At 42.1% G+C, this 15,503-nt stretch overlaps 1 protein-coding gene across 3 annotated transcripts in view; it reads left to right on the top strand.

The window, feature by feature from the left end:
• The first annotated feature begins 1,411 nt into the window (after positions 1–1,411).
• tpd52 (tumor protein D52) overlaps positions 1,412–15,503 on the top strand; it is a 199,163-nt gene continuing 185,071 nt past the window's right edge. Inside the window, exon 1 of one of the 3 annotated variants that reach the window (XM_072253129.1) lies at positions 1,412–1,632. In XM_072253129.1, coding sequence (XP_072109230.1) covers positions 1,614–1,632 — 19 coding nt within the window. In that variant the 5' untranslated portion in view covers positions 1,412–1,613. The remainder of the gene's footprint in view (positions 1,633–15,503) is intronic. The other 2 variants (XM_072253120.1, XM_072253138.1) reach the window with 2 other exon arrangements.

A 15,503-nucleotide genomic window follows, 5' to 3' on the forward strand; every position in this document is an offset into this window, starting at 1 on the left:
CTTCGTACCTCATTTTTTCTCCGCGTATTGCCTTTTTAGTTACCTTCTGTTGCTCTTTAAAAGTTTCCCAATCCTCCGGCTTCCCACCCATCTTTTCTATGTTATACTTCTTCTCTTTTATTTTTATACTGTCCATTTCTTCCCTTGTCAGCCACGGCCTCCCCTTACGCCCCTTAGGATCTTTCTTCCTCTTTGGAATGAACTGATCATGCACCTTCCGCATTATTCCCAGAAACACCTGCGATTGCTGTTCCACTGTCATCCCTGCTAGGGTATTGTTCCATTGAACTTTGGCCAGCTCCTCCCTCATAGCACCATAGTTCCCTTTGTTCAACTGTAATATTGACACTTCCGAGTTTCCCTTTTCCCTCTCAAATTGTAGATTAAAACTTATCATATTATGGTCACTACTTCCTAATGGCTCCTTTACCTCGAGGTCCCTGATCAAATCCGGTTCATTGCACAACACTAAATCTAGAATTGAGTTCTCTCAGGTAAGCTCCAGTACAAGCTGTTCTAAGAATCCTTCTCGGAGGGTCTCCACAAACTCCTTTTCCCCTTCAGACACTGACATAATCCAGTTGGAGGCAGTGCGTGGATTAGGGAATTGGGCATATGCTTCCCAGTTTAATTTGATGAAGGTGAAGGGTCTCAGCCTGAAATGTTGACTGATTATTCATTTCCAAAGATGCTGCCTGACCTGCAGAGCTCCTCCAGCATTGTGTGTGTGTTGCTCAGTCCAAAATATTTTGGTCAAAACACCATTCCACCTTTTCCAACCCCAGCACTGAGGTCACCATGGAGGACCATTTTTTCCTCTCTCTTTGTGATGCAGGTCAGGGTTTGTTCCAAGTTGGAGAAGAAGTTGAATTCCAGATGGATGTCAAAAGTTCATATCCCCAAATTAGAAAAACACTAAATGAACAAAGCAGTGGTCTGAATACTTGAATGTTATTATGTGGGAAGTGCATAATCTTTCTGAGAAAATTACTGTAGCTAAAAAGAGTTGGATGATCTTTCCCTTTATACCTATCTTATGATCTTAATTTTGGAAGAAACGCATTTTATTTACTAATCATATTAGTGACAATCAATGGACTCGACAGTAACAGCATTTGGTTTAAATGCGTGACCTAATCTATCATGCATCACTCATTACATAAAAATTTAACGGGATTATTTTTTTTTTACCGCTGATGGCGATTTGCCCCGCTTGTCAAGCCTCGACGCTCAAGAATCAAGACGCGAGCACACACACAAACACACAGACGGACAGACACGGCACCCCGAGCGCAGTCCCCGTGTGCGTCTGCGCAGTGCGCACCTCGGGCCCGGCGCGCTCCCGGCGGCGGAGCCAGCACGTGTTTCAGCGTGCCCGATGACGTGGACAAGCAACGGACAGTCGTTGCAAAAAGCGGTTGATGGGGGCGGGGCGGAGTGGAGGTGTAGGGCTGAAGGGAGCTGAACCGAGCCGAGCCCAGGAGGGAGCGGGTGGGCGGAGGAGGCAAGGAAGGGCGAGTGCGCTGCAGGGTCGGCCCGCTAGATCGAGCGTCTAGCTGGAAATAGTCCCACATTTCCTTCGTTACCCGTGCTTGTGAAGAAACAAGGGAGGGATGGATTCTTCCAATGAAGGTAAGCGGACCTGAGCCGCGTTCATCGTGGAGTCGAGCGGCGGCGTCGCCGCCTGATTCAAAATTATTCTTGAGGGGCGAATCCGAGGCAAATGCCACTGCTGCTCTTAGTCCATCTTTGCGAACGCTCCAGTCGTGGGCACGGAGCACGCAGCTGCTGTTCAGTTTTAACGTCACCTTCACCTGCTTCACGATTTTACTCGGTGAATTAGTTTGATTGCATAAGGATAAAATTAATCTACCGAGGCTGCCATGTTTTGACCACCGCCCGAAGCCGTACGCTGAGGGGTGTTTGGCTTTTGTGCTAACAGCTGGTCCATTAATTTCCATTCCCCCCCGCCCCCCGTTGGAGCCAACGGAAACTATTTCATTAGCAAAGACACTTGCAAGAGTTAAATTCGCCAGTCATCATGACTCTTCAGTACAGCTTAAGATAATAGTTGCAACAGTTATGTTTTAGTACGAGAAAAGAATGTTCTTAAACTTGCATTTAAGCACATTCAGTATTTGATAAATGGCTCCTATTTGTAGATTATATGTTATTTCTATACATTTGAAGGTTGTTTGTAGAAGAAGTACAATACAAATGCCCGTTTGTGCAAGACACCAGGGTTTTGTTTATAAGGTAATCCATGTCAAGTAATTGGTTAGGTCTGAGTCACTTGCACATGACTGATGTAGGACACCTGACTGATGTGAAGTATTTAGAAAATATGTAATTAATAAGTAATAATCTGTATAACAATTAATCTGTATTGAGCTCTTGTGCACATTGCATCCATCAGGTTTTTGGTAAACAGTTTTTTAAAGGGACAGAATATATATTGGCATAAAATGTTGATTTTGGCCCTCATCCAGATGATTGACAATCTTTGTAGGTAGATCTTATTTGTTCCTACTGGAGATTGATGTTGGTGGATAGAATTTTGTCCAGTTAATATTTGTATATTTTTGCATAATTTATTGCTCATGGGCCACAACTGGCCCACTAGATCATTTTTGGCCTCCCTGCTGGGCTGCTGTGGAATACTTTATGGTGGAACTTTTTCTATGTCACTCTTGATCTTGTACTACTCTGATTACTTAATGTGCATTTTTTTCTTGAAAATTTGACAGCTTTCTACTAATTGACAGATTATGTAAGCTTGCCATTATTGTATGATCAGTGCTGGTTGGAATCACTTTGGTCATTCCAAACTATTCAATGATTTGGTGACTATAAATGCTCTGCTCTCTAATCACCTGATATTTACAGGAATAGGTAAGTAGAAAAGAAAGACAACTTGCAGTCAAACAGTGGTTTACGATGACCCAGAAAAGTAAAATATATTAGCATTAGTTAACACATACCATATTCTTTTCTAGTGTAATTCAAGTGAAAGAAGATATTCAATTTGCTAAAACATGAGTCATTATTATTGTTTATTACCGGGGACCAGGTTATTGCACCTGAGCATGGGTCCATTATGCAGAAGGGAAAGAGGGAGAAGAGGGGAGCAGTCGTAATATAGGACTTAATAGTCAGAAGAACAGACAGGAGATCCTGTGATGTGGACAGGACACCTAGGATGTTCCGTCCTAGGTGCCAGGGTCAGGGGCCCCTTGGGTCGTGTCCACAGCATTTTGGAGGATGAGGTGTGCAGCTAGATATCTTGGTACATATTAGTACTGGTGACATAGGAAGAAAAAGCAAAGAGGTCCTGAAGAGAGAATTTGGAGAGCTTGGCAGAAAGCTGAGAAGCAGGACCTCCAGGATAGTAATTTCTGGATTGCTACCTGTACCATATGCCAGTGAGGGTAGAAACTGGATTATTTGGCAGATAAGTGCATGGTTGCGAATCTGGTACAGTGGGTAGGGCTTCAGGTTTTTGGATCATTGGGATCTTTTCTGGAGGAGGTATGACCTGTACAAATGGGACAGGTTGCACCTGATCCCGAGGGGGACCAATATTCTCGCGGGCAGGTTCGTTAGAGCTGTTGGAGAGGGTTCAAACTAATTTGGCAGAATAAGAATCTGAGTTAAGGGGCTCGGGATAGGATGGATGGTAAAAAAGCAAAGATAGCATGCAGTCATACTGTCAGGAAGGGCAGGCAGATGATAGGACAAAATTACAGCCAGCAGGTGAGTATCAGTGCATTAGGGATGCAGAATCAAAAAGGGTAGCAAACTCGGTACTCCAAGTGTTATATCTCAGTGCACAGAGTATAAGAAATAAGGTGGATGATCTTGCTGCACTATTACAGATTGTGAAGTATGATATTGTGGCCATCACTGAATCGTGGCTGAAGGATGGTTGTAGTTGGCAGTTGAATGTCCATCGTTACACATTGTATTGGAGGGATAGGAAGGTAGTCAGAGGGGGTGGCGTGGCTCTACTGATAAAGAATGGCATCAAATCATTAGAAAGATGTGACATAGGATCAGAAAATGTTGAATCTGTGTGGGCTGAGTTAAGAAACTGCAAGGGTAAAAGGATCCTGATGGCAGTTATATACAGGCCTCCAAACAGTAGCTGGGATGTGGACTAAAGAATACAAATGGGGAAATAGAAAAAGTGTGTCAAAAGGGCAATATTGTGATAGTTATGGGAGGTAGATTGGGGAAAATCAAGTTGGTAATGGATCTGAGGACTGTGAATTTGTTGAATGCCTATGAGATGGTTTTTTTAGAGCAGTTTGTCATTGAGCTGACTAGAGGATCAGCTATACTAATTTGGGTGTTATGTAATGAACTAGAGGTGATTAGGAACCTTCAGGAGACAGTGATCACAAAATGATTGAGTTCAACTTGAAATTTGATAGGGAGAAAGTAAAGTCTGAGGTATCACTATTTCAGTGGAATGAAGGAAATTTCAGTGGTATGAGAGAAAGTTGGCCAAAGTAAATTGGAATGAGATACTGGCAGGGATGACAGCAGACCTTGAGCTTTTGGGAAAAATAAGGAAGGTGCAGGATAGATGTATTCCAAAAGCTAAGAAATACTCAAATGGCAAAATAGTACCACTGTATCTGACAAGGGAATTCAAAGCTAATGCAAAAGAGAGAAGATAAAACAAAGCAAAAATTAGCAGGATGATAGAGGATTGGGAAGCTTTTAAAAACTTACAGAAAGCAACTAAAAGAATCAATAAGAGAGAAAAATGAAACATGAAAGCAAGCTAGCAAATAATGTCAAGCTGGATAGAAAAAGCTTTTTTAAGTGTGTGTATATGCGTGCGTGTGTGTGTATATATAAAAGAGAGATGAAAGTGGATATAGGGCTGCTAGAAAGAGGTTGGAGAAATAATAACGAGGGACAAGAAGATGGCAGATGAACTAAAAGTATTTTGCATCAGTCTTCTCTGTGGAAGATACTAGCAGTGTACCAGAGGTTGAAGGGTGTAAGGAACAAGGAGTCAGTGCAGTTGCTATTACAGGGAGAAGGTGCTCAAAAAGCTGAAAGACTTAAAGGTGCATAAATCACCCAGACCAAATGAACTACACCCTAGGGTTCTGAAAGCAGTAGAGATAGTGGGGGCATTCAAGAATCATTGGACTCTGTGGGTTGGGGAAAGAGAAGAGGAGGAGAGCTGTGACTATCTATTCAACCTATGCCCTTCACAATTTTCTGAACTTCTCTAAGTTAACCCCCCCCCCCCCAGCTTTCTCCACACTTGGGGAACAGTCCAAACCTGTACAATATCTCAATAAAGCTCAAACCTAGTCTAGGCAACATCTTTGTAAATCTTTTTTGCACCCTATAACGATCATGTCCTTCTCACAGCATGACATCTTGAACTGCACGCTGTAGTTTGTGTGGCTGAACTGATTTGGTATGACGGTAACCAGTAATCATAGTTCATATACTCAGTGCCTTTGCTGACGAAGGCAATCAAACCGTATGCCTTCTACACCATTCTGTCGACCTGTGTTGCCAGTTTCAGAGGCCCATGGTCTCCCTGTTCAACAGTGTTCCCTGAGCTTGGCCATTTGCTGCATATGTTTTGGCCTGGCTAATCTCCCATGGTTGTCTGGGTTAAACTCCATAAGCTGTGCCCTTGTCTACTTTCCCAGTTGATCTGGGTTAGCTCCTTGATTCTACCCTGGACAACCTTCTATTTATCTATCACGAAATTTGATGTTTGCAAACTTGATGTTCACTGCACTTGTATTTAAAAAAAAAACACATCTAATTCATAGTTTATCTCAGTTAAATTTCATTAGTTGCACCCTTGCCTGTTGAATGAAAGCCATTGAGGCAGGTTACTATGTTTTTTTTTTGGTACTGGTATGATTGAAGTCTGCTTGAAGTGGGTTGGTACCTCAGCCTGCCAAAGTGAGAGTTTGAAGATTTCAGTAAACATTCCAGCTAGTTAATTAGCACGTCTTCAGTACTCGCCAGATGCTTTCCACAGGTTGACCCTCCTAAAGGATGGTCTCACGTCTGAATGATTTTATGGGGACACACTCATCCACAGATGTCTTTTTAGGTCCATGATAACTGGCATGTTCATTCAGGTCCTCTGAGTCCTTGAACATGGCTCAGTCCACCAATTCAAAGCAATCCTGCAGGAACTCCTTTGCCTCCTGTGACCACACTTCATTGTCCTTGCTTCTGGTGCCTTGCCTTTTAGGCTCTGCCTGTACACCGGGAGGAGGAGGTGTGCCAGATGATCAGATTTCCCAAAATGCAGTCTAGGAATGGGACAGTAGGCATTCTTGATGGTACTATAGCAATGGTCAAGTCGTCTGGTGCTGCAGGGGATATGCTGATGATAGTTGAGCAAAGATTTTTTTCAAGCTAGCCTGATTGAAGTTCCTGGCAGGTGTGTGAAAGTTGTTAGGTGAAGGCTGTTTCTTGTTTGTTAATCATGATATTCAATACATTGAGTATTTGTTGACCTCTGCCTTCACCAGTATGTAAACTGCTGTTGGATCATGGCAGAGAGTGCTCTTGTTAAGTAGACCAGTTGACTCTTAATCATTAGATGTTCTAGGTCAGGTGTTACAAGAGTTAACACAGGACCACTGTCTGAGCACCACAATAAGTTTATCATGAAGCACACCCCACCACCTCTTCCCTTTCCCAGTGCTGCAGTTCAGTCCATCTGGTGGATTGAGAACTCTACGGACTGGAGTGTTGTGTCTGAAGAGTCAGGGGTGAGCCAAGTGTTAGTGAAACAGAACACATCCCTCTGATACAGCAATCTTGCCCTTGGGTTCTCCGGTGACCACATTAGCCAGCAACATGCTAGGGAGAGCTGGTTGCATACCCTGTCATTTTAGAGTCACCTGATTTAAATGCCAAGGACATGGACTTCAGTGGGGAGATTGACCTGTTTGGTGCATAGTCCTCAACATACTTGCTGATGTATGTTGGTAAGTCCATGATAGTGATGGCATAATCATCTAGGTTGAGTCTTTGAACATGGACCAGTCTACTGACTCTACACGGTAGCATTAAAAACTCATCTAGTTCCTCAGGACAGCCCTATATGATTTTCTGTGCTGTATCCTTGGGTTGCAGCTTCTTTTTGTATGCAGGGTGAAGGAGCACCACCTGTTTTCCAAAGTGTTAGGGGTGGGGTCGGGGGCACAGTTGGTACCTTGGTTGTGTAGCAATAGTTAAAGGTGTTTGGGGTCCCTGGTGGGATAAGAGACTGCTGGTAGTATTTTAGTAATCCACTCTTGATGTTGCCCTAGTTGAAATCACCAGCTATAATGAAGAAGTGTGTATCCTGTGTGTATCCTTTGCCTGTGTGTGGAGTGGCCTGCTATCAGGATAGCTAAAGTGAACTCTGTGGCAGCCGGTATGCATTGTGTAAATAAAATTGCTGCAGTTACTTGGTCAAATCTAACAATACCTTCAAAACCTAGCAACATGTAAGCCAAGATGGTCAAGAGCAGCAGGCATGTAGGAAATACCTCTTCTAGGTTTCCCCTCAAGTAGCATTCCATCCTGACTTGGCACTATATCACTGCTTCTTTCATTGTGGCTTGCTCTAAACTGAAATTTCCTTTGCGGGAGTACCTTCATCAGAAAAACTGCACTTTCATGGCAGTAAAATGCTAATTGTGCCTTTTCCATAATAAAAAAATCAAAAATGAGTGAAAAGCAAGATGGAGTTGTGAATTTTCATCAAAATGGGAGGAAAATTTCAAAGATTTATTTTTTTTAAAGATGTAGAGAAGGGTGTGTGAGGAGGGGACAGGTATCAAACTAGATAGTAGATTGAAATTAAATACTTGGTCCTTAAATCTGTGTTTACATGCTATTTACTTATGTCTTAAATATTAATTTTTTTGCCTGAAAATCTGTTCACCTTTTTATTTGTAAGAAGGAGGTAGGTTCTAATTCGCTTTAGATTATGATTCATTGGAAAGAAGATTATAATGGAGGAAATTCTAAAATGAAGGATTGCACAGTATATCTTGAAAGGTACGCAAATACTTGGCAGATATCAAGATGTGTTGAATTTAAAAATTAAAGATTAACAATTAGCTGTATTTGTACATGTACATCAAAACTTTGCAACATACAGTGAAATACATTGTTTGCATCAATAATCACCACTCTCTGAGGATGTGCTGGGGGCAGCCTACTAGTGCTGCCATATTTCTAGTTCTAACAGAGCATGCCCACAACTTAATTACCCTGTACTACTTTGGAATGTTTGAGGAAACCGGAATACCTGAAACAAGCCTTGGTGGTCATGGAGGAGGACCGTATAAACTCCTTACAGACAGTAGAGGGAATTGAAGTCATACATTTAATATGTATTGTGAAACTTTGATTTGCACTGTTGGCGCTACTGTGCTTTGGAGATTATTTTAAGAATTTGGAAACCAGTTTTGTCTGACTTCAAAATAGCTTTGCTTAATGTGATTTATCTTTTGCAATGTGATTTGATTTAAGTACTTGGATATACTAATTGAGAAGTGTAGTAATTGCGTAACATTGAGTTTCAATGTCGGTGTTGTACTTTGTGTTGTGCATTGTGTATATGAGGAAATGTTGCACTGTGTTGGGAAGCATACACTGAAGTAGATAAACAAGCTGGGAGACATAAGTAGATGTAAAATAATGACAAAAAATATTGGGAGCACGACATGAGATTGAAGGAATGAGTGATTAAATTTGGGGGAGTATTTCAAAAAGGTGTAGAATCAGTGTGTTACTACAACAACAACCCTCAATTCAATGAAATAGATTCCTGGGAGTATTGTGGTGGTGGGAAAATAGTATGGTGAATAGTGAGGATTAGTTAATAGAAGGCCTCCAGCTTTGTGAAATAGTAGCAGAGGTTGATGCCTCTGGTATTGCATTTAGCTGCAATGCAAGTGGTATCTCATTTGTAGAGACAAGATTAGTGAGTTTGTATTCAACAACATATCTTCCAGTTTGTCGCTTAACGTTCAATGTAACAGCTGTGATATTCACCGACTGCACCTCCCTTTGTTTTGCAGAGCAGAATGATAGATAACAGGAATTAAACATGAGCACATGCAATGCTTCATGGGAACAACGTGATTGAGTTGAGTAGCTAATTAATCCTCTATTTGCATCCCGTGATCTCTTTTATCCCTCAGTCGCTCTTTGATTTAGTTATGCCTTTACACCATTTGTAACTCCAACGATTTTGCTTTGGTTCACTTTTTTGTTTCCTCATAGCTGTAGCACTCACTGCTTTCCTCCTGGCCCTGCTCCTCAGTTCCTTATCTGATAAGACTGCAAGACTTGAGAGAGTGATTTAAGCCATGAACAGCTTGGCCAACGCCATTTGTCCAAGTACCTAAATATTTGATTTTTTTTCTCTCACTCTACATAAGCGCAGTCCTTTTACTCTGTGGTTCCAGTCTTTTTATGTTCGGGTTTAATTGTCATTCAGCCATTCATAAGTACAGCCAAATGAAACAGCATTTCTCTGGGCTAAGGTGCAAAACACAGTGCTGACAGTCATACACAATATAAGGCATGTGTAAGATGGGAAGCACATAAAAAGATATCAGTAAAATACAGTTACACAAAATATAGTCCAAGACCTTGAGTCCATGAATGTTGCAAACATATGCAATCAAGCACAATATAGCTAGTCTTCTGCTGAGCAAACACTCGGGGCAGCACCGATTTCAGCTTGGATGCCGCACAATATGGCCTTTGGTAAAGAACATTGACCCTGATGCCTCTCCTGGTGGCTGTAAATGGGCGGCATTGTGGCTTGAGACCTAGTCCTTGCTACAACCAAGGCCACATAGCTTACCCGCCGCCTGCTAGTAAATCAGTAAATCGGACGTGCAGTATTCCACATTACCAGTGTCCAACAGGGTCCTGCGATCACAAGAAAAATGACTTAAGATGGTCATTCCTTGTTAGACTGCACACTGCCTTCACACACCGATACATGTGGCAGCACGATTGGTCCTTCAGTTTTTTCACCATTGAGCAACTCGCTGGTGGGGTAACCTGCAGTACTTTTAAGTTCTTAATGTCCAGCAGGGTCTTGCGATTTGTAAGAGAAAAGTAACACCTTTGGTTGACCTGTAGAAGCCGCTGCAATCAAATGTGCCACCATCATACTAGAATTTTGGGGGCCACAGACTGTCCACTATCAACAATATTATCAAATCTTTTTCCTGCTTTTGAGGAATCATCTTGTGCTCAGCTGCTTGACTTCAATCATGTCCCCTTGTCTGTGCACAAGCTGAGAAGCTAGTGGGGGTGGGGGGGAACGAAAGTGATTTTAATTTGTTTTATCTCTCTTGAAGCAAGGAAAGCTGCTTTCCTGGGTACAAGATGTCCTGTGTGTATCTCTTGTTATTAAGTAAAGCCTAAAACTTTGATTTATTCTAAAAGCAGCTTGGTGACATGTGCATCATTTTTTGTCATTCATTTTAACATTTTTCTAAGTTGAAAGTAAATTTATTATCAAAGTACATATATGTCACCATATACTATCTTGAGATTCATCTTCTTGCCGGCACTCACAGTAGAATAAAGAAATACAAAAGAGTCAGTGAAAACCTACATGGAGATTGACAAGCAACCAATGTGCAAAAGAAGAAATGGGTAACACTGAGAACATGAGTTGTGGAGTCCTTGAAAGTGAGTAATTGGGTTGTGTTCAGTGACCAGTTCAGTATATGGTGGTTTGTAGATTTAGATCAGAGTTACACCGGATGGAAACAAGCCATTTGGCCCAACTTGTCCATGATGACAAAGTGTCTGTTTATGTTCATCTCACTTGCATGCATTTTGCCTAGATCCCTTTTTTGTTTGTCTGCCTCTGTTATGTGCATTTTTTCATTGATTCTATTGTTTCTTACTTTTCACTATGAATGCTCACAAGAAAATTAATCTCAGGGTAGTATATGGTGACTTTTCCAATCCATAGGGGCGTCATGAGAATGATTCCGGGAATAAAAGTGTTTAACATTTGAACAACAACTGAAGGCTCTGGGCCTGTACTTGCTGGAGTTTAGAAAAATGAGGGAGGATCTTATTGAAACCTATTGAATTTTGAAAGGCTCAGATATAGTGGATGTGAAGTGGATGTTTCTTTTTGGGAGCCTAGGACCAGAGGGCACAGCTTCAAGATGCATGTATGTTCTTTTAGAACAGAGACATGGAATTCTTTCGGCCAGGGCATAGTGAATCTGGAATTTATTGCCGCAGGTGGATGTAGAGGCCAGATTATCAAGTGCATGTAGGAGGAGGTTGATAAGTCCTTGATTAGTCACGGTGTGAAAGGTTGAGGAGGCGGGGGAATGGAGTTGAGTGAAATGGATGAGCCATGATGAATGGCAGGTCTGACTCGATGGGTTTGAGTGGCCTGATTCTGCTCCTGTGTCTCATGTACCTGTCCAAATTCTAATTGTAACTGCCTGTTTAGAAACAGGACAAAATAGTTAGGAAAAATGACTGATTATTCTTCCTATTTAAGCCCCCCTATGTTATAACCCCATGAGGGAAAACTACCTTAGCCTATCCAAACTCCTTGTAACTCAAGCCCTCAGTCCAGTAACATCCTTACGAATCTTTTTCTGCCCTCTTTCTCATTTAATCACATCTTCCAATAGCAATGACAACCATAATACAATACTTGAAACATAGCCTAATTAATGACTTGTTAAAACTTTAACAAGATGTCCCATCTCCTATGCTCAATGCCCAAGTTAAAGGCACCACACTGTCTGCCAGTGTTGCCATTTTCAGAGAATTTGTACCCTAATTTCTTGTTGTTCAGTAACACTCTCAGGGTCATGTTATTTACTGTGTATACCTTGGCCTGGTTTACCTTCCACAAATGCATCACTTTACATTGTCTTGAGTCAAATTATATTCTGACTTTCCCAGTTGATCTGAATCCAGTTGTAATCTTTGTCAAACTTCAATGTCCATTGTGCCACCAAATTTGGTGTCGTCTGAGAACATACTAATAATGCTGCCACCATTCTGTTCCAAGTCAATGGAAGGGACAAGTACTATTCTGTACTAACAGCACCTCACTGATTACAGGTCTACAATCAGAAAAGCAGCCCTCCGCTTATACTCGTAGCTCCAACCGCCAAGCAAATTGGAAAATGGCCATCTCAGTCTGGATTCATGTGTTTTCTACCCTTCTGGACCAGCCTACCTTGCAGGACCTTGTCAAAGGCATTGCTGAAGTCTCTGTTGACTGTATTTACTACGCTGCCCTTACTAATCATCTTGGTCACCTAAAATAACAATCAAATGGCGGGAGGAGAGATAGCAGTGCACCATGCGTGTGCAGCCCTCCGGTGAAAATGATATCGTATCCGTTAAATAGGGGCCGTGGACAATTCTGATTTGATGGAGACACGTGAAAACACAGAAGAAATTTCTGAAACGCAGGTTCGCTGCTGTTGTTACTGCGCGATCGAGAATCTTCTGAGGGAAGGCCTCAAAATCCCAGACTTTGCCTGCTGTTGGCGACCGAAATTGAGGTCGAATTGTTTGGATAGAGATGGTACTCTGTGTCGGAGAGCTGATCGGAGGCTGGAAGTTTTCGGATGACTCAGAGTCGGACTGTGGTCGGGCATGGCAGGGAGAGTTTTTCTTCCTTCTCCCGTTCTGCGTGAAATGTGGGACATTTGAGAGACCTTGAACTTTTTACTGTGCCCATGGACTGTTCTTCATCAAATTATCGTATTTTTGCACTGTTGTAACTATATGTTTTAATTATGTGGTTTTGTTAGTTTTTTCAGTCTTGGTCTGTCCTGTATTTTGTGATACAGGTTTCCCCCGCCATCTGAAGGTAGAGCGTTCTTATGAAACGGTTCGTAAGCTGAAATGTCGTAAAGCGAAGAAGCAGTTACCATTTATTTATATGGGAAAATTTTGTGAGCGTTCGCAGACCCAAAAATAACCTACCAAATCATGCCAAATAACACACAAAACCTAAAATAATAGTAACATATTGTAAAAGTAGGAATGATATGATAAATACACAGCCTATATAAAGTAGACAACAGGAATTCTGCAGATGCTGGAAATTCAAGCAACACACATCAAAGTTGCTGGTGAACGCAGCAGGCCAGGCAGCATCTGTAGGAAGAGGTGCTATATAAAGTAGAAATACTTTTCCACAATCATTGCCGGCACTGTTCTCTGAAGTGAAAATCTCACGCAAGCGCTCTCGACAAAAACACGGCGCAAGCACTCTCCAGTAACCTTTAAGCTATGAAGCTGCCAAATCATACCAAATAACACATAAAAATACACAGCCTATATAAAGTAGAAATAATGTATTACCGTGTAGTATCACTTACTGGAATTGGGAAGACAGCGCCGAGCACACTGATGATGGTGTATTAGAGTGAGGCATTGCAGGTTGGGTGGTGCAGTGGCCCCCACCCTTCAGGCTGCCGAGCAATACATTGCCTCGAAGCATGCAGGGGTCCAGCTGTAGCCGGAAGGCACACAGCATGTCTTTAAGAAAAAACCCAAAATAAACATGCTAATTAAGTAGGTGCCGCCCAGCACGTAATTGTCGGCCCAGATTACTGCCAATTGCCGATTGCATCGCCTCTGATCTGGGCAGACCTAATTAAGTAGTTTGTTTATTTCGGCTTTTTTCTTAAAGATGTGCTGGGTGTGTCCTGGCCACCTGCATTCTCCACGAATCGTTATCTGTCCGGGCCCTGGGTGTTGGGCAGTGGGACACACGGGTGTCATCTCATCGTCTGTTTCCATTAGAGCAGGTGGCTCATCTTCTCCTATGACTGCCGCCTCGATGTCGAAGGTTGAGGTTCATCGTCTGCTGTGGCTGATGTGGAAGGCTTGCTTGACTGCTGAGCCTCGCGCATTTTTCTATCATACAGTTCTTTTTAAGCACTCAAACTATCCTGCAAATATCCTCTAAACCTACGTATCCTTTCAAAATTAAAGTCGTACTTTATCATTGCAGCGAAAATCTCACGCAGTTGCTTCACGTTCATTTCGCTACTGAATTTGGTTTCGATTGTTATCCTTTCCTCTTCCAATTGCATCAGCTCTTCATCTATCAGTTCTTGTTCATGGGATGCCAAAACCTCTTCAACATCTTCGTCAGCTTCCACAAGCCAAACTCACTTTGTTCTTACTTCGTTCACCATGATCGAAATGCTTAACCATGTCTAGTTTTATGCTAAGTGTAACACCCTTATGAGCTCTTTCAGGCTTTTCTAATACCTCAGAACTCATCTTGCAAACGGCTGCTCACAGGCATGTGTTAAAGCGATGCCGTTCCGAATCCGGGGGAGAGCGACTGCTCGGGGCGTGCGCTGCCTTTTATCGCGCGCTGATTTTTTCCGTAATACTGAAAACGCCTTCTGAAAGCGAAAACAGGGTACTAATGTAGGTCTTTCGTAATAGTGAAGTTTCGTAAAGCGAACGTTCAAAAAGCAGGGTACACCTGTATCACATCGGAGGAAATATTGTATCATCAGGAGGGATAGACATGAAAGAAAAGGAGGTGGGGTGGTGTTGCTGGTTAAAGATGAGATTAACGCAATAGAAAGGAAGGACATAAGCCGGGAAGATGTGGAATCGATATGGGTAGAGCTGCGTAACACTAAGGGGCAGAAAACGCTCGTGGGTGTTGTGTACAAGCCACCTAACAGTAGTTGTGAGGTCGGAGATGGTATTAAACAGGAAATTAGAAATGTGTGTAATAAAGGAACAGCAGTTATAATGGGTGACTTCAATCTACATGTAGATTGGGTGAACCAAATTGGTAAAGGTGCTGAGGAAGAGAATTTCTTGGAATGTATGCGGGATGGTTTTTTGAATCAACATGTCGAGAAACCAACTAGAGAGCAGGCTATTCTAGACTGGGTTTTGAGCAATGAGGAAGGGTTGATTAGCAATCTTGTCGTGAGAGGCCCCTTGGGTAAGAGTGACCATAATATGGTGGAATTCTTCATTAAGATGGAGAGTGACATAGTTAATTCAGAAACAAAGGTTCTGAACTTAAAGAAGGGTAACTTTGAAGGTATGAGACGTGAATTAGCTAAGATAGACTGGCAAATGACACTTAAAGGATTGACGGTGGATATGCAATGGCAAGCATTGAAAGATTGCATGGATGAACTACAACAATTGTTCATCCCAGTTTGGCAAAAGAATAAATCAAGGAAGGTAGTGCACCCGTGGCTGACAAGAGAAATTAGGGATAGTATCAATTCCAAAGAAGAAGCATACAAATTAGCCAGAAAAAGTGGCTCACCTGAGGACTGGGAGAAATTCAGAGTTCAACAGAGGAGGACAAAGGACTTAATTAGGAAGGAGAAAAAAGATTATGAGAGAAAACTGGCAGGGAACATAAAAACTGACTGTAAAAGCTTTTATAGATATGTAAAAAGAAAAAGATTGGTTAAGACAAATGTAGGTCC

This window comes from Mobula birostris, chromosome 1 (assembly GCF_030028105.1).
Source record: "Mobula birostris isolate sMobBir1 chromosome 1, sMobBir1.hap1, whole genome shotgun sequence".
Taxonomy (NCBI): Eukaryota; Metazoa; Chordata; class Chondrichthyes; order Myliobatiformes; family Myliobatidae; genus Mobula; species Mobula birostris.